At 43.8% G+C, this 19,075-nt stretch overlaps 1 protein-coding gene across 9 annotated transcripts in view; it reads left to right on the top strand.

The window, feature by feature from the left end:
* The window catches only part of kst (spectrin beta chain, non-erythrocytic 5 kst), a 155,916-nt gene that overhangs the window by 130,235 nt on the left and 6,606 nt on the right, over positions 1–19,075 (top strand). For 8 of the 9 annotated variants that reach the window (XM_067790372.1, XM_067790371.1, XM_067790370.1 and 5 more), the window contains 5 exons: positions 19–1,629; positions 1,710–7,587; positions 16,611–16,823; positions 16,885–17,026; positions 17,085–17,216. In XM_067790372.1, the coding sequence (XP_067646473.1) occupies positions 19–1,629; positions 1,710–7,587; positions 16,611–16,823; positions 16,885–17,026; positions 17,085–17,216 (7,976 nt within the window). The remainder of the gene's footprint in view (positions 1–18; positions 1,630–1,709; positions 7,588–16,610; positions 16,824–16,884; positions 17,027–17,084; positions 17,217–19,075) is intronic. The other variant, XM_067790367.1, reaches the window with a different exon arrangement.

Raw genomic sequence — 19,075 nt, 5'->3', positions numbered from 1 at the left:
AATAATCATACCTTTCAGCATTGACGATAGACGCAACCAAGTTTTGGGCAAAAGAAAAGCAGTTAAGGATCGTGCATTTGAGCGCAAACGTTCGCTACAAGCTTCAAAAGATTTTCACAAATTTGCCGCTGAAGCTGACGATCTCTCCGTATGGTTGAGCGATAAAACGAAAATCGCCGGCGATGAAAGTTATCGCGATCTAACAAATTTACCACGCAAACTACAGAAGCATAAGGCTTTCGAGCGTGAGCTGCGCGCAAATGAAGGCCAATTGCGTAACATCAATAAAGATGGCCAAGCATTGATAGCCGCAAATAATCGTGTTCCTGCTGTAGAGAGCAGAATGGTTGATTTGAATCAAACGTGGAAAGACTTGCTCACACTCGCAGAGGATAAAGGACGTAAATTAGAACAGGCCGCCTCGCAGCGTGAGCACAATCGCGCAATTGATGATGCCAAACAAAAAGTGTCCGAATTAGATGCTACCTTAAGAAGTAAAGATGTCGGTAATGATTTGCGCAGCTGCAAAGATTTAATAAATAAACACCAAATGCTCGAATCTGAGATAACAGTGTGGGAACAAAAAATTGTCGAGCTTGTTAGCACCGGCGATGAAATGGCACACGAGGGACACTTTAATGCAGTTCACATCAAAGATGAAACGAAAGATATACAGAATCGTTTCAAACTACTACGCGGTCCTGTGCAAAAACGGCGTGAGGAGCTTGAGGAGAGCTTAAACTATCATAAGTTCGTATTTGAACTGGATGCTGAATTCCAATGGATTAAGGATCATATGCCAGCAGCTAAGTCCAAAGAATTGGGACAAAACTTACATCAAGCACAAACGCTGTCAAAGAAACATAAAAAACTTGAAGCCGAAATTAAAGGACATCAACCGATGATTAACAAAGCTTTGCAATCGGGTCAAACTCTCATTTCACAAAAACATCCCGAACGCGGAAATATTGAAGCACTATGCGCCAAATTAGAGGAGGCTTGGGCTGATCTAGAGAGTAATACGAATGATCGCAGTAAGAAGCTGGAGATGTCATTAAAGGCTCAGCAGTACTTGTCCGATGCCGGTGAGATTGAATCATGGTTGGGTGAGAGAAGCAACGCCCTCCGCTCTACGGAGTATGGGCGTGATCGCGATTCTGCCGCTAAATTGCTGACCAAACACAAGACAATCGAACTGGAGTTGGACACGTACTCTGGTATTGTTACTGAAATGGGGCACAATTGTGCCGCTATGGTAGCCGCCGCACATCCAGACAGTAAAATTCTTACTGCGAAACAACAACTAATCGAGAAAATGTTAAAATCATTACACAAGTTGGCATCACAAAGGCAAATGCGCTTGATGGAGAGTTTGTATATGCATGAATATTTTTTGGAATCGGATGAAGTCGAACAATGGATAAGGGAGCAAGAGCAAGCAGCATCATCCGAGGATTACGGACAAGATTATGAACATTTGCAATTGTTGCAAAACAAATTCGATGATCTTAAGCATCGCGTTGAGGTGGGTTCCGATCGTGTTAATCAGTGTGAAGTATTAGCGAAAAAGCTGGTAGACACCGAGAGCCCGTACGCCACAGATGTCGAAAAGCGTCAAGAACAATTGAGGTGAGTTTGAGTTGAAAAAACCTTCTATATATGATCGTTTGTATGAAACTAAACATAAAACTTGCTTGCATATGTTCTAGGGATTCTTGGGATAATCTAATTGGTCTACTAACTCAACGTGAACAGAAATTGCATGCCGCAGGTGAAATCCATCGCTTCCATCGTGATGTTGCCGAGGCGCTCTTCCGCATTCAAGATAAAAATGCTGCACTCTCTTCAGAGCTTGGTCGAGATTTAAACTCTGCTTTGGCTTTATTACGGAAACACGAAGGTTTCGAAAATGATCTCGTTGCCTTAGAAGCACAACTGCAAGTTTTAGTTGAAGATTCGGTGCGCCTGCAAGCGAAATATCCTTCGAACGCTGCCGCCATAGCGCAACAGCAAGATAAAGTGGTAACAGCTTGGAATGATCTGAAAGAGCGTTCAGGTGCACGCAGCGATCGTTTAGCCGCCAGCTCAGATTTACAATCTTTCCTCACCGATGTACGTGATATTATGTCTTGGTCATCGAATTTACGCGCTGCACTACAAGCAGAAGAGCATGTTAGTGATGCAGCTGGTGCGACAGCATTAAAGATTCAGCATGATGCTATCTATGGTGAAATTGAAGCGCGCGAAGATAAATTTCGTTACTTGAATGAGTTAAGCGATTCAATGGTGCAAACTGGCCACTATGCGGCTGCAGAAGTTGAAGAAAAATGTGCTGCTATGTTGGACGAGCGGCAAAAGTTGCATGCTGCATGGAATAAGAAGAAGATTATGTTGGAACAGAAGATAGATTTATTCTGTTTCTTGCGCGATGCCAAACAAATCGATAATCTTTCCAGCTCACAACAGGCTGCTCTAAGCAGTTCAGATTTCGGACAAACCGTTGAAGATGTGCAAAATCAAATAAGGAAACATGACGAATTCGAACGTCTCATACATACGCAAGAAGAAAAGGTGGCTTTGTTGCAGGAGCATGGGCGCAAGCTGATAGAGCAACGTCACTACGATAGCGCTAACATACAAACTATACTACAAGGTGTCTTGACGCGTCGTCAAAAGGTGAAGGATCTTTGCGCTGTGCGTCGGTACAAATTGGAAGATGCCTTACTTTATGCACAGTTCGTACGCGACTGCGCTGAGGCTGAATCGTGGATAAATGAGAAGAAGAAGAAGCTAGAGGCTGATGCAGCCTCTTATGCTGAAGCATCGAATTTAGATGAAAAAATTAAGAAATTGCAAAAACACCAAGCCTTCCAAGCCGAAGTCGCCGCCAATCAAGGACGCATACGAGAAATACAAGAAACCGGTTTGATACTCTTGACGAAGCAGCATGAATCTTCAAAGGAAATTAAGGTGGCAGTAGAGCGCGTGATTGCCACTTGGAAGAGTTTACTCGAAGAGTTGGACAATCGTGGGCGTGGACTCGAAGAAGCACAAGATATATTGGAATTCAATAATCAACTAGATAAAATTTCTGCATGGTTGCGTGATAAGGAAATGATGATTCAAGCTAGCGACACTGGACGCGATTTGGAGCATTGCAATGCGCTCGTACGTAAACTAGACGATGTTGACTCAGATATGCGCGTCGATGATCAACGCGTTAAGCACATCAATAATTTAGCTGATAAACTCATTAGTCAAGGCGAAGTCCCAGCTGAGACGAAAAATATTGATAAGCGCCGTCGTGACTTTAATAGCAAATGGCGCGAATTACAAGGTGCTCTCAGCGCCTATAGAGCGCTATTGGGGGAGGCGAATGAAATTCACGTTTTCAATCGCGACGTCGACGACACATCCGATCGTATTGCTGAAAAAGCATTAGCTATGAGCTCTGATGATACCGGCCGCGATCTTGCAGCTGTTGAAACGCTTATACGACGTGAGGACGCCTTGGAACGTGATATGTCGGCAGTTAAGCAAAAAATCGATGAGCACGAAATCAGTGCACAAAACTTGCTAAAACGTTATCCTGATCGCGTTAAAGATATTGAACATAAAATTGATGAGTTACGTTCATCGTGGCAAAATTTGGAAGATTTGTCTGTAAAGCGACGTGCTGTACTCAACGATGCCTATCTAGTACACAAATTTGTGTCAAACGTAAAAGAGCTTGAACTATGGGTAAACGATATGGTAAAGAAAATGAGTGCCGCTCAAACGCCAATGACCATAAACGATTGCGAGACAAAATTAGAGCTGCATCAAGAGCGTAAAGTGGAAATTGATGGACGTGGTAAAGCTTTCAGGGAACTAAAAGCGCATGGCGAAACACTTAACGGCAAGCACAAGTCAGCTAATATAAAACAATATTTGCTGATCCTCGAGGATTTGCATAGCACATTACATGAAGCGTGGAACCAACGCTCCAAAGATTTAACCGAACAACATCAGCTGCATTTATTCAAAGCGCAAGTCGAGCAAGTGGAAATTTGGTTGGCAAACAAAGAAGCTTTTCTCAACAACGATGATTTGGGTGATTCTTATCCGGCAGTAGAACGTTTGATTAAAAAGCATGATGCATTCGAAAAGCTTTTAGACTCTGATAATGTAAGCGAACTGCAAAAGTTTGCTCAAAGTATTTTAGAAAGCGAGCCAAAGGATGCTGATGTCATACGAGAGAAACTTGGCTATGTGCTGCGTCGTAAAGAGAAATTAAATGCCTTGGCGCTAGAGCGCAAGCAAAAATTATTGCAATCTCTACAACTACACGAGTTTCTGCGTAGTCTATACGAAATCGATCGGTGGTTGGTGCAGAAGATGCAAGTGGCGCTGGATGAGAATTATCGCGAACCGAATAATTTGCAAAGTAAAATACAAAAGCACACCACATTTGATAGCGAGCTCTTGACAAATGCATCACGTGTCAAAGATGTGATAAACGAAGGCGAGCGGTTGATTAAAGGCGAACACTTTGCCAAGGAAGAGATAGCTCAACAATTGAAAATGCTTGAAATCGATTGGCACAAGTTAAAGACGGCTTCCGAAGAAAAACGTGAAAAGCTGCAACAAGCTTACGAAGCGCAAGCTTTTAATCGCAGTTTAGATGAATTTAACAACTGGATGGATGAGGTCGAATCACATTTGTCGAGTGAAGATTATGGTAAGGACTTGGCCACCGTAAATCATTTGATTAAAAAACATGAACGCCTCGAGGCAGATGTCGCGCATCATAGCGATTTGGCCGACCAAATCAAACAAACCGATGAGAAATTCTTTCAAGCCGATCACTTTCTCAAAGATGAAATACACGAGCGCGCTATGACGACAATTAAACGTTATCATACGCTACATGAACCTATCGCAATACGACGTGAGAATTTGGAGGATTCTTTAAGTTTACAACAATTCATGCGTGATGCTGAAGATGAGTTACAATGGTTGACCGAGAAGGAAGCCATAGCCAACTCACAAGATCTAGGCAGCAGCTTGATTGCAGTTCAAGTGCTACAAAAGAAACATCAAGGACTTGAGGCTGAGATATTATCGCAGGAGCCTCTGATCAAGGCATTATTACAGCGTGGTCAACAAATGATACGCGATGATCATTTCGCTAGCGAGCAAGTGCAATACAAATGCGATATGCTGCAAAAGAAATTAGTGAACTTGCGTGATATGGCAAGCATACGCCGTTTACGTCTTTTGGATGCGGTGGAAAGCCAAATGTTTTATGTGGAAGCGAACGAAGCCGAAGCTTGGATACGTGAAAAGCGTCCTATACTTGCTTCGAGCGACTATGGGCGCGATGAGTCATCAGTGCAGTCGCATCAAAAGAAACTAGAAGTACTGCAACGCGAGCTAATCTCTTTTAAATCATCCATAGAGAAAGTGAATAAGCTGGCCACTGGCTTGGTTGAGCGCAATCACTTTGATAGCGTCAATATAACGCAAAAGAATGACGCTGTCACCAAACAATATGATGAGCTGTTGCGTTTGTCTAAGGATCGTGAAGTGCGTTTGGGCGAATGTAAGAAGCTATTTGAGTATTTGCGCGAAGCTGAAGACTTACACGAGTGGATTGGCGATCAAATGGCTGTTACCGCTTCGGAGGATTATGGTGAGGATGTTGAGCATGTGGAGCAATTGATTTTAGTATTTGAATCGTTCGTATCTAATTTGAATGCGAATGAAGGACGTGTGCAAGCGTGCTTGGAACACGGTGATGCGCTCATTAAAGAAAATAATCCCTATCGCGCTTCCATCAAAACTAAACGTGATGAGACCAAACAGTTGTGGGAGGAACTGAAAGATCTAGTCAATGCACGCCAGGATGCATTAGCTGGTGCGAAGCAAGTGCATGTCTATGATCGCGTTGCAGATGAAACTATATCGTTGATCAATGATAAAGAGGCTTCGCTTATCTCCGAGGATTATGGACAAGATTTGGAGAGTATACAAGCTTTGAGTCGCAAACACTCCGTCTTCGAAAGTGAGCTGGTCGCAATTAAGGAACAAGTCGATGCAGTGCTTGTTGAAGCCACAAAATTGGGTGAAATTTATCCCGATGCTAAAGAACATATTGAGGTGAAACGCGATGAGGCTGTTGAAGCTTGGACGGATCTGATGAATAAGACGAATGCGCGCATGGAAAAGCTGCAACAGGCAGAGCATTTACAGTCGTACTTTGATGAATATCGTGACTTGATTGCTTGGATCAATGAAATGTTAGCTAAGATTACAGCACCCGATCTAGCGAGCACAGTCGCAGGCGCCGAATCGCTTTTGGCAAGCATTAAAGAACACTATGCCGAGATACATGCGCGCGATGAGACTTTCGCCAATTTCACAGCCAATGGAAAACAATTAATTAACGAAAAACATTTCTTAGCGCAAGAGATCGACGAAAAGATTCAGGTGCTGCAGCAAAGACACGAACTTTTAGAGAATACGCTGCAACAGCGCAAAGAAATTTATGAACTGAACTTGGACACGCAAATATTCCTTAAAGATGCTGAGATACTGGAAAATTGGATTATCAGTCGTGAACCCCTGCTAAAGGATGCTAAACTGGGTGATTCGATACCACAAGTTGAAGATTTGTTGCGTCGTCATCAAGACTTTGAAAAGACCGTTGCTGCACAAGAAGAGAAATTTCAAGCCATCAAACGCATCACCTTGCTGGAACAACGTTTTCGCAAGCAAGTCGAAAGTGAGAAGTTGGCGAAACTTAAAGAGAAAGAACGTTTGGAGAAGGAACGTCTGGAGATGTTAAAACAAAAAGAGCTGCAACGTCTCAATGACGAACGTAGACGCACTGAGCATTTGAAAAATCGGCAAAATGAGAAATCACAAGAGAAAATACCCATCTTCTCAACGCCCATGGTCAACACAAACAATGGCTCACAATCACCTTCAGCTACGAATATCACATCACCGCTACGTTCACCCTTTGACGAGGATCAATATTCATTGCAAAAGAGTAGTTCGAGTGGCATGTTTGGAGATCGCTTACGACGTGGCTCTGATACAAATGTAAAACGTGCCGAAAGCATGAAGATACAACAAAAGCAACCCAAGCGCACACCTTCGTTCACCACACGCCGTCGCGCGCAATCTTTCCGCAAGAATCAAAAGGGTGGTGAAGGTTTCGATTTGCCACCAGTCGAAATTCAAGGTATGCTCGAACGTAAACATGGCTTGCAATCGGGTGGCAAGAAAGCGCCAGTACGCTCATGGAAGCAATTCCATACAGTGCTGTGTGGTCAACTCTTGTGCTTCTTTAAGGATGAAAATGATTTTCTACAACAGAAAACAGCGAATGCTCCGGTCAATATACTTGGCGCGAAATGTGAACGTGCCGAAGATTATACCAAGAAGAAGTATGTGTTTAGGTTGAAATTGCCTGATGGTTCGGAATTTCTTTTCGAAGCGCCGTCGTTGGATATAATGAACGATTGGGTGCGTAAGATATCTTTCCATGCTAGTCTGCCACCAAATCTACAACTCTTGAGTTATGATGAATCAATGAAGGTAAGTTTGGGAATATTTTGAGTAAAGCCTTTTAACTTCAATATAATACATACATATGTATATGTATGTAATACACTATGCTAGCAATAAGTTTTGAATTCGAAATCAAAAAACAGGATGTTCGGCGTATAGGGTCGACTATCTTCAGCGGGTGATAGAAATATACACAGAATGAGACCACGATAGTCAATTAAAAATCAGGTGATCTCTTCTATTTGTAATTTTTAAGTCTACGCAGAAGTTATCACACCTGTCTTATCCCCAATGTTGTACATTCGATTATTGAATACAGAAACAAAAAAAAAAAAACATTTAAAAATAAATATGTCGGCACTCATGTTTCTGAGTGTAACCAGCCTGTAGTAGCAATATATAAGTATAACATATATCTAATATATATTATAAATGGGAAAGTTTGGATGTTAAGATGTTTGGATGTTTGGATGTTTAGATGTTTGGATGTTTGGATGTTTGGATGTTTGGATGTTTGGATGTTTGTCCAGACGTTTGTCTTTGTGACTAAATAACGCAAGAACGGCTGGACCGATTTGGATGAAATTTTGCACACATATAGCCAATAGTCTAGAAGGATCTACTAGCTATATATTTTTCAAAAGAGGCGTGGTCCCCGCCCCCTAGGAACAGTTATAATTTAATCTAATATCTAATATATATTATAAATGGGAAAGTTTGGATGTTAAGATGTTTGGATGTTTGGATGTTTAGATGTTTGGATGTTTGGATGTTTGGATGTTTGGATGTTTGGATGTTTGGATGTTTGGATGTTTGGATGTTTGTCCAGACGTTTGTCTTTGTGACTCAATAACGCAAGAACGGCTGGACCGATTTGGATGAAATTTTGCACACATATAGCCAATAGTCTAGAAGGATCTACTAGCTATATCTTTTTCAAAATGGGCGTGGTCCCCGCCCCCTAGGAACAGTTATAATTTAATTATTATATTTTTTCGTCTTTGCGACTGAATCACGCCAGAATGGCTACACGGATTTTGATGAAATTTGGGACACAGACAGTAGTCTACTAGCGAAATTTTTTTCGAACATGGAAAGAGGGGTGGGGGTCCCACGACCCTTCGAGAAATTATTTTTCATAATTTTTACACATTATAACTTTACGTATACTGGCCTTCACCAATATCACAGACTCAAGGGGTCAAATAAGTCGAGGGCTTACAAAGTAAGCAGTGACACCCTCCGCCCGCCCCCGTTTATCTCCCCCTCTGGTGTAAAATCCATAAATTGTTATAACTCAATCTAAATTTTCTCCTAAATCAATAGTTTTTGGTATCTGGTACATACAGAACGAGATCTAGACAATTTTGGAGGAACGATCAGTGGTCCTCTCCTCTACTCCCGCCATCCGCCCTCCATCAATTGTTTTTATTAGCACGCTTTTATTAGCTTTACCTGTATGTTTCTATCTAACTTTTTATTCGCTCCAATGCGCCTGCTGCCTTATTAACATGGTTTTATAATTAGCTTCACCTTATTTGTAATCCCGTAAGGGTCATATCGAGACCCTTCCGGTATCATTTCTGGACGGTTTTCGGGATCGGTCCGGGATTACGCCGGGGTAATTTCGGGACTTTTTCGGGACTATTTCGGGATCATTTTGGGACCCTTCCGGGATCATTTCTGTATAGTTTACGGGATCCGTCCGGGATCCCGTCGGGGTTATTTTGGAACATTTTCGGGACTATTCCGGAATCATTTCGGGACTATTTCGCGATCATTTGGGGACCCTTCCGGCATCATTTCTGGATGGTTTTCGGGATCCGTGCGGGATCTCGTCGGGGTCATATGGGGACTTTTTCGGGATCATTTGAGGGCTCTTCCGGCATCATTGTTGGATGGTTTTCGGGATCTGTCCGGGATATCGTCGGGGTCATTTGGGGACTTTTTCGGGATCATTTGGGGGCTCTTCCGGCACCATTTCTGGATGGTTTTCGGAATCCGTCCGGGATCTCGTCGGGGTCATTTGGGGACTTTTTCGGGATCATCTTGGGGCTCATCCGGCATCATTTCTGGATGGTTTTCGGGATCCGTCCGGGATCCCGTCGGGGTCATTTCGGGACTTTTTCGCGACTAATACGGGATCATTTGGGAACCCTTTCGGCATCATTTCTGGATGGTTTTCGGGATCCGTCCGAGATCCCGTCGGGGTCATTTCGGGACTTTTTCGCGAATAATACGGGATCATTTGGGAACCCTTTCGGCATCATTTCTGGATGGTTTTCGGGATCCGTCCGGGATCCCATTAGGGTAATTTCGGGACTATTAGGGGATCATTTGGGAACCTTTCCGGCATCATTTCTGGATAATTTTCGGGATCCGTCCGGGATGGCGACGAGGTCATTTCGGGACTATTTCGGGATCATTTGGGATACCTACCGGCATCATTTCTGGATGGTTTTTGGGATTCGTCCGGGATCCCGTCGTGGTCCTTTCGGGACTTTTTTTCGACTAATACGGGATCATTTGCGGACCCTTTCGGCATCATTTCTGGATAGTTGTCGGGATCCCGTCACGGTCATTTCGGGACTATTAGGGAATCATTTGAGGACCTTTCCGGCATCATTTCTGTATTGTTTTCGGAATCCTTTCGGGATCCCGTCAGGGTCATTTTGGGACTTTTTTGGGGCTAATACGGGATCATTTGGGGATCCTCTAGGGGTCGTTTCGTGACTTTTTCTGTTTTATTTCGGGATCATTTAGGGACCCTTCCGGCATAATTTCTTGATGGTTTGCCGGATCCATCAGGGTCATTTCGGGACCATTTTGGGATCATTTGGGGACCCTTCCGAGATCATTTCTGGATCCGTCCGGGATGCCGTAGGAGCCATTTCGGGATTTTTTGTTGACTTTTCCGGGATAGTTTTTGGACCCTTCCGGGATCATTTCTGGATCTGTGCGGGATCCCATCTGGGTCATTTCCGGACTATTTCGGGATCATTTTGGGATCCTTCCGGAATCATTTCTGTATGGTTTTCGCGATCCGTCGTTGATTCCCTCGGAGCCATTTCGGAACCTTTTCTGGAGTATGTCGGGGTCATTTGGGGACTTTTTCGGGATCATTTGGGGCTCTTCCGGCATCATTTCTGGATGGTTTTCGGGATCCGTGCGGGATCTCGTCGGGGTCATTTGGGAACTTTTTCGGGATCATTTGGGGGCTCTTCCGGCATCATTTCTGGATGGTTTTCGGGATCCGTCCGGGATATCGTCGGGGTCATTTGGGGACTTTTTCGGGATCATTTGGGGGCTCTTCCGGCATCATTTCTGGATGGTTTTCGGGATCCGTCCGGGATGCCGACGAGGTCATTTTGGGATTATTTCGGGATCATTTAGGATACCTACCGGCATCATTTCTGGATGGTTTTTGGGATTCGTCCGGGATCCCGTCGGGGTCATTTCGGGACTTTTTCTCGACTAATACGGGATCATTTGCGGACCCTTTCGGCATAATTTCTGGATAGTTGCCGGGATCCATTCGAGATCCCGTCACGGTCATTTCGGAACTATTAGGGGATCATTTGAGGACCTTTCCGGCATCATTTCTGGATAGTTTTTGGAATCCTTTCGGGATCCCGTCAGGGTAATTTCGGGGCTTTTTCGGGATCATTTAAGGATGGCTTTCAGGATTCGTCCGGGAACCCGTCAGGGTAATTTCTGGACTTTTCCGAGACTATTTCGGGATCATTTTGGGACCTTCCCAAGATCATTTCTGGATGGATTTCGGGATTTGTCCGGGATGCCCTCAGGGTCATTTTGGGACTATTAGGTGAGCATTTGAGGACAGTTCCGGCATCACTTCTGGATGGTTTTCGGTATCCGTTCAGATTCCTGTCGGAATAATTGCGGGACTTTTTCGGGATCATTGGGGTCCCTTCCAAAATCATTTCTGGATGGTTTTTGGGATTCGTCCGGCATCCCGTCGGGGTAATTTCGGGACTTTTTCTCGACTAATACGGGATCATTTGCGGGCCCTTTCGGTATCATTTCTGGATAGTTGTCGGGATCCGTTCGGGATCCCGTCAGGGTCTTTTCGGAACTATTGGGAGATCATTTGAGGACCGTTCCGGCATCATTTCTGGTTAGTTTTCGGGATCCTTTCCCTGTCCCATCAGGGTCATTTCGGGACTTTTTCGGCATCATTTAAGATTGGTTTTCAGGATTCGTCCGGTATCCGTCAGGGTAATTTCTGGACTTTTCCCAGACTATTTCGGGATGATTTTGGGACCCTCCCAAGATCATTTCTGGATGGATTTCGGGATCTGTCCGGGATGCCGTAAGGTCATTTTGGGACTATTAGGTGATCATTTGAGGACCGTTTCGGCATCACTTCTGGATGGTTTTCGGTATCCGCTCAGGATCCCGTCGGAATTATTGCGGGACTTTTTCGGGATCATTTGGTGTCCCTTCCGGCATCATTTCTGGATCTGTGCGGGATCCCATCTGGGTCATTTCCGGACTATTTCGGGATCATTTTGGGATCCTTCCGGAATCATTTCTGTATGGTTTTCGCGATCCGTCGTTGATTCCCTCGGAGCCATTTCGGAACCTTTTCTGGAGTATGTCGGGGTCATTTGGGGACTTTTTCGGGATCATTTGGGGCTCTTCCGGCATCATTTCTGGATGGTTTTCGGGATCCGTGCGGGATCTCGTCGGGGTCATTTGGGAACTTTTTCGGGATCATTTGGGGGCTCTTCCGGCATCATTTCTGGATGGTTTTCGGGATCCGTCCGGGATATCGTCGGGGTCATTTGGGGACTTTTTCGGGATCATTTGGGGGCTCTTCCGGCATCATTTCTGGATGGTTTTCGGGATCCGTCCGGGATGCCGACGAGGTCATTTTGGGATTATTTCGGGATCATTTAGGATACCTACCGGCATCATTTCTGGATGGTTTTTGGGATTCGTCCGGGATCCCGTCGGGGTCATTTCGGGACTTTTTCTCGACTAATACGGGATCATTTGCGGACCCTTTCGGCATAATTTCTGGATAGTTGCCGGGATCCATTCGAGATCCCGTCACGGTCATTTCGGAACTATTAGGGGATCATTTGAGGACCTTTCCGGCATCATTTCTGGATAGTTTTTGGAATCCTTTCGGGATCCCGTCAGGGTAATTTCGGGGCTTTTTCGGGATCATTTAAGGATGGCTTTCAGGATTCGTCCGGGAACCCGTCAGGGTAATTTCTGGACTTTTCCGAGACTATTTCGGGATCATTTTGGGACCTTCCCAAGATCATTTCTGGATGGATTTCGGGATTTGTCCGGGATGCCCTCAGGGTCATTTTGGGACTATTAGGTGAGCATTTGAGGACAGTTCCGGCATCACTTCTGGATGGTTTTCGGTATCCGTTCAGATTCCTGTCGGAATAATTGCGGGACTTTTTCGGGATCATTGGGGTCCCTTCCAAAATCATTTCTGGATGGTTTTTGGGATTCGTCCGGCATCCCGTCGGGGTAATTTCGGGACTTTTTCTCGACTAATACGGGATCATTTGCGGGCCCTTTCGGTATCATTTCTGGATAGTTGTCGGGATCCGTTCGGGATCCCGTCAGGGTCTTTTCGGAACTATTGGGAGATCATTTGAGGACCGTTCCGGCATCATTTCTGGTTAGTTTTCGGGATCCTTTCCCTGTCCCATCAGGGTCATTTCGGGACTTTTTCGGCATCATTTAAGATTGGTTTTCAGGATTCGTCCGGTATCCGTCAGGGTAATTTCTGGACTTTTCCCAGACTATTTCGGGATGATTTTGGGACCCTCCCAAGATCATTTCTGGATGGATTTCGGGATCTGTCCGGGATGCCGTAAGGTCATTTTGGGACTATTAGGTGATCATTTGAGGACCGTTTCGGCATCACTTCTGGATGGTTTTCGGTATCCGCTCAGGATCCCGTCGGAATTATTGCGGGACTTTTTCGGGATCATTTGGTGTCCCTTCCGGCATCATTTCTGGCTGGTTTTTGGGATTCGTCCGGCATCCCGTCGGGTTCATTTCGGGACTTTTTCTCGACTAATACGGGATCATTTGCGGGCCCTTTCGGCATCATTTCTAGATAGTTGTCGGGATCCGTTCGGGATCCCGTCAGGGTCTTTTCGGAACTATTAGGTGATCATTTGAGGACATTTCCGGCATCATTTCTGGATAGTTTTCGGGATCCTTTCGGGGTCCAGTCAGGGTCATTTCGGGACTTTTTCGGGATCATTTAGAGATGGCTTTCAGGATTCGTCCGGGAACCCGTCAGGGTAATTTCTGAACTTTTCCGAGACTATTTCGGGATAATTTTGGAACCTTCCCAAGATCATTTCTGGATGGATTTTGGGATCAGTCCGGGATGCCGTCAGGGTCATTTTGGTATTAGGTGATCATTTGAGGACCTTTCCGGCATCACTTCTGGATGGTTATCGGTATCCGATCAGGATCCCCTCGGAATCATTGCGGGACTTTTTCGGGATCATTTGGGGTCCCTCCCAAGATCATTTCTGGATGGATTTCGGGATCTGTCCGGGATCCCGTCAGGGTCATTTAGGGGTGCGTTCGAGATCCCGTCAGGGTCATTTCGGGACTTCTTCGGGAATATATCGGGATCATTTCTGGATGGTTTATGGGATCCGTCCATGACCCCTTAAGGGTCATTTCGGGACTATTAAGTGATCATTTGAGGACCTTTCCGGCGTCACTTCTGGATGATTTTCGGTATCCGTTCGGGATCCCGTCGGAATCAATGCGGGACTTTTACGGAATCATTTGGGTTTCCTTCCGGCATTATTTCTGGATGGTTTTCGGGATTTGTCCGGGATCCCGTTGGGGTTATTTCGGGACCTTTTCGGGGCTAATACGGGATCATTTGGGGATCCTCTAGGGGTCGTTTCGTGACTTTTTCTGTATTATTTCGGGATCATTTTGGGACCCTTTCGGCATAATTTCTTGATGGTTTGCCGGATCCATCAGGGTCATTTCGGGACCATTTTGGGATCATTTGGCGACCCTTCCGAGATCATTTCTGGATCCGTCCGGGATGCCGTAGGAACCATTTCGGAATTTTTTGTTACTTTTCCGGGATAGTTTTTGCACCCTTCCGGGATCATTTCTGGATCTGTGCGGGATCCCATCTGGGTCAATTACAGACTATTTCGGGATCATTTTGGAATCCTTCCGGAATCATTTCTGTATGGTTTTCGCGATCCATCGTGGATCCCCTCGGAGCCATTTCGGAACTTTTTCTGGAGTTAGTCGGGATAATTTAGGGACCCTTCCTGGATATTTTCTGGATGGTTTCTGAGATCCGTCCGGGAGCCCGTCAGGGTAATTTCGGAACTTTTTCGGGACTATTTCGGGATCAATTTGGTACCCTTCAGGCATCATTTCTGTGTGGTTATCTGGATAAGTCTAGAATCGTGTAGTTGTCATTTCGGGTTTTTTTGGGACTACTTCGGGAACTTTTGGAAACACTTCCGGGGCGTTTCTGGATGGTTTTCGGGATCCGTCCGCGATAGCGTCGGGGTCATTTCGTGGCTTTTTCTGGATAATTTCGTTATCATTTTGGGATCCTATTAGGTTATCAGCTCATAAAGTTATTTTTTTTACTCAATTACAAAAATAAAATGCATTAGACAGAAAAAAAAATGTTAAACAGATAACTTTATAAGCAGGCTAACGTGAATAGCCCACATATTTCATTTTCTCCTTGCGGACGGGGCCGCGGGTAAAGGCTAGTGATGTTATATGTGGGGTAATCGCAGTTTCGTGCTATCAAGTATAGAATGTTAACACTATGGCACCAAACTGTAATCACCCGAAATAAAATATTGTACAAAAACGACGTAGGAATGCGGCGTAAAGGGTCGTCTTCAGGACATTCTTAAAGCATAACCACCATATGCAACCTCAGCCGATTAACGGGCTATACACGATCAATATCAAATTCAAATGTTTTCCAAGACCTCAAAACTTATTTAATCACAGTTTTGATTAAAAGCAAGTAAGGAAGGCTAAGTTCGGGTGTAATCGAACATTACATACTCAGCTGACAAAATACAGCTTGCAAAACTTTTCAATTACCTTCCTTTAAAAGTGGGCGGTGCCACGCCCATTGCCCAAAATTTTACTAATTTTCTATTCTGCGTCATAAGGTAACCCGCCTACCAAGTTTCATCGCTTTATCGGTCTTTGGTAATGAATTATCGCACTTTTTCGGTTTTTCGAAATTTTCGATATCGAAAAAGTGGGCGTGGTTATAGTCCGATTTCGTTCATTTTAAATAGCGATCTGAGATGAGTGCCCAGGAACTTACGTGCCATTTCATTAAGACACCTCAAAATTTACTCAAATTAACGTATTTACGGACAGACGGACGGACGGAGGACATGGTTAAATGAATTTCTTTTTTCGCCCAGATCATTTTGATATAGTTTATGCCGTTACGGCGTACCGTTATGCGAACAAAATAAATATACTCTGTGAGCTCTGCTCAGCTGAGTTTAAAAATAAGTGTTTTCGAAAGCCTTCATGTCAGCCCTTCTTTTTATTGTAGCGATAAGGAACTTCCCCGAAGTTTGCGTGGAGGTTTACCGGTGTTGATAGTCATTTTCCAGATATTGTTCCGGTACGCTCCGGAAAATAGCAACAAATAGACGCCCGTGTCGGAAACGGTTCCAATTCAGCATAGCATGCCACGAGTGCCATAGCTTCCGACTTATTTCGCCAGGGTCTCAGCGTTTCACAGCAAAAATTACTTAATGAGTCCTTTTGTGGTTTTTGTTAAAAAAAACTTTGTTGCCCACCTTTTCCCCTTCTCCCTCCACCTCCACCTCTACCTCCAGCTCACTCTCACAATCACTTTCACTCTCACCTCCATCATCATCATCATCCTCTTTATTTGTAACAACAGCGATTGTACCTAGAAAGTCCCAGTTACGCCCTTTTTTAGATTTAAGATATTTTACTCTTTAAATCTTCTCTGTATGTAATTTTATATATATTCATATTTACAGCAGCAATCAAACAGTTTTCCGGATATTAAAGTGGCCAGTGGACAACTAGAGTCACCAGTGAGCTCACGTACATCTTCACCGGACTCACAACGGCATACCATTTCGCGCAATGACTCAGTCAATAGCGGTATGTCGACGAACTCGGCGACACCACAAATGAACTTCCTCCAAAAACAGATGCAACAGCAACAGTTACAACAACAGCAACAAAGGGTGTGTGCTACATTTTAAGTCAAAAACATAAAAACATCCGGTTTTTTTTTTACTCCACTAGACTTCACCAACCTCACCAACATTATCGTTTGGATTCGATCAGAAACCGCCAATACCACCCAGAGGTGCACCACCACCAGTACCACATCGTCAAAGCACCGAAAATTTGGTAGTACTTAGAAATCGCAACAACTCTAACAATGGTGAGATTTAACAGCAAATTTTATAAAATAGGTTTTAATTTCCTTTAATTTATCAAAGACTTAACCGATTACGGCGGCAGTTCAACGCGATTACAATCCTCTACATTACCTGCAGGCATATCTGGTATACAAAATGGTTCAAATGAGGATAATGGCGTACTTAAACGCAATAGTGAGGCTAGACAATCAGGTAAATGTGTATTACGCACATAACGAGAATGATTTCCCCATGCCCCTGCTCCAATAAAGTCACATTCCTTGCTAATTAACTGACACTTAAATGTCTTACATCCTTGAACAAAAACTCAATAAATATCGATAACTTCAATTTGTTATCAAAACATATTTACAAATACATTAATACAAATTTGTATTAGGTCGCGCAATATTTCGAACTTTAGTCTATGTAGAAAGCAAGGTATAAATGTTCGTTGGGACATAAAAACGTGCGAAAAAGGGAAAAGTGTCCGCAAAGGCTTACGATTCTCATACCTAAATTTGCGAGTGGTCGCACCAATTTCATGGGGTGAAGCACTGTTACACAACAACATCCCTACAAACATAAGATGGTTAAAACAAACGCAAATACTAAAGCGAGATTTGATTCTCTTTCATTATCTCTATTACGAACTAATGGTCAAGTTTTGATCAGCTCCTGATTAAAAAAAAACAGGGCACCAAGGGATCTGAGATCGTTTTGGATTGCCTTGCCAACGGAGTGAAACTAATTGAAAATTTCTTGATTCTTACAACTGTACACCCAGCAGACAAGCCCTTCATACGGCTCCGCCTTCCGAACGAATAAGGGGGCATCTTCCTACCCACCCTGACGTGGTCCTGCAACACATAACCTCACGTTTTTATCCATGGCAACACATGCAGTAAACGTCCTAGGGAGACGCGATCGATCAGATTAAACTCTTACTTATCCACAGTCAACCCTTACAAGCACAATTTACGTTCTGAACGCGAAGTGTACCCACATGACAAAAATCATATTTTAACGAATTTTGGGAAATTCGGCTTATTTGAAACCTTCTGCTAACGTTCGATTCGCTAAACTATTGAGTAAATCACTCCAATATTCTATATTGCAAAATGGTCTTTATTAGACTACTTTGGGAGTAGTACAACTATACTTCACAATTTCATTTCGCAACTGATAGCGTGTTTAAATCAAAACTGATTAGTCATTCCTCAGCTTGCGCTGCTTTTGTACTCTCTGTTGCCTCATCCGCATATTTCTCCAAAGGTCTAGACGTTTCAATTTCTAGAATTGTTGTATCTTCTGCTTGGTAATCAGCGATATAAGTACATGTATATTTGTAGTTTATAGCCATATGCGTGTGCATGTGTGAGTAACTACTTCGGCTGATGACTACATCTGTGTGTGTGTGAGATAGCTCTTCGTCGCCTTCTACATAAGCGTTGCTAGCTTGTACATAAGAGTGGCTGCTTCATGTTTTTGTTGTTGCGTGATTATTTACTAACAGCACTAACAGTGACGCTAATATTCGTCACAATATTTATGCTCAAGCCTTGTTGAAACTAATAGTAGTGTTACAACAACAGCAACAGAGTGGGGAATCCGTCTTCCTATGCATGTATAGTGGGAGCCGACAAAAAACTTCAGTATTTAATTCGCTAAACATTAATATTGTCTTTGATTACGAGCTCCTGTTCAGCATATTCCTTGAGTGCTTCATCACTTCCTCCGCTTAAGAGGACAGAGTAGTGTTCCATTCATAATCTAAGCTAATTTGCACTTCGTTTGCACAATGAGCACATTCAGTCTATGTGAGATATTTATTGACCGGCCAGTTCAACCTGCATTTCGTTTAGCAGCTTAACGTTCTTACAAGAATTCGCTCTGAGCTTGAAACCTTCACTCTTTTGCCGACTAGTTGCTGAAGCTTTTGAAGACTCGCTTTTTTGCCTCTACTTTTTTCTTTCTGCAAATTCTATCTTCAACTCACGATAGCGTTCGCACACTTTTCTCATGGCTAACTATCAAAAAGGCCCTGTAGACACGGTTGTAACGCGGCAATC

This window comes from Eurosta solidaginis, chromosome 5 (assembly GCF_040869045.1).
Source record: "Eurosta solidaginis isolate ZX-2024a chromosome 5, ASM4086904v1, whole genome shotgun sequence".
NCBI lineage: Eukaryota > Metazoa > Arthropoda > Insecta > Diptera > Tephritidae > Eurosta > Eurosta solidaginis.
The sequence above is the reverse complement of the archived record's forward strand: the minus strand, read 5'-3'. Positions and strand labels throughout refer to the sequence as shown.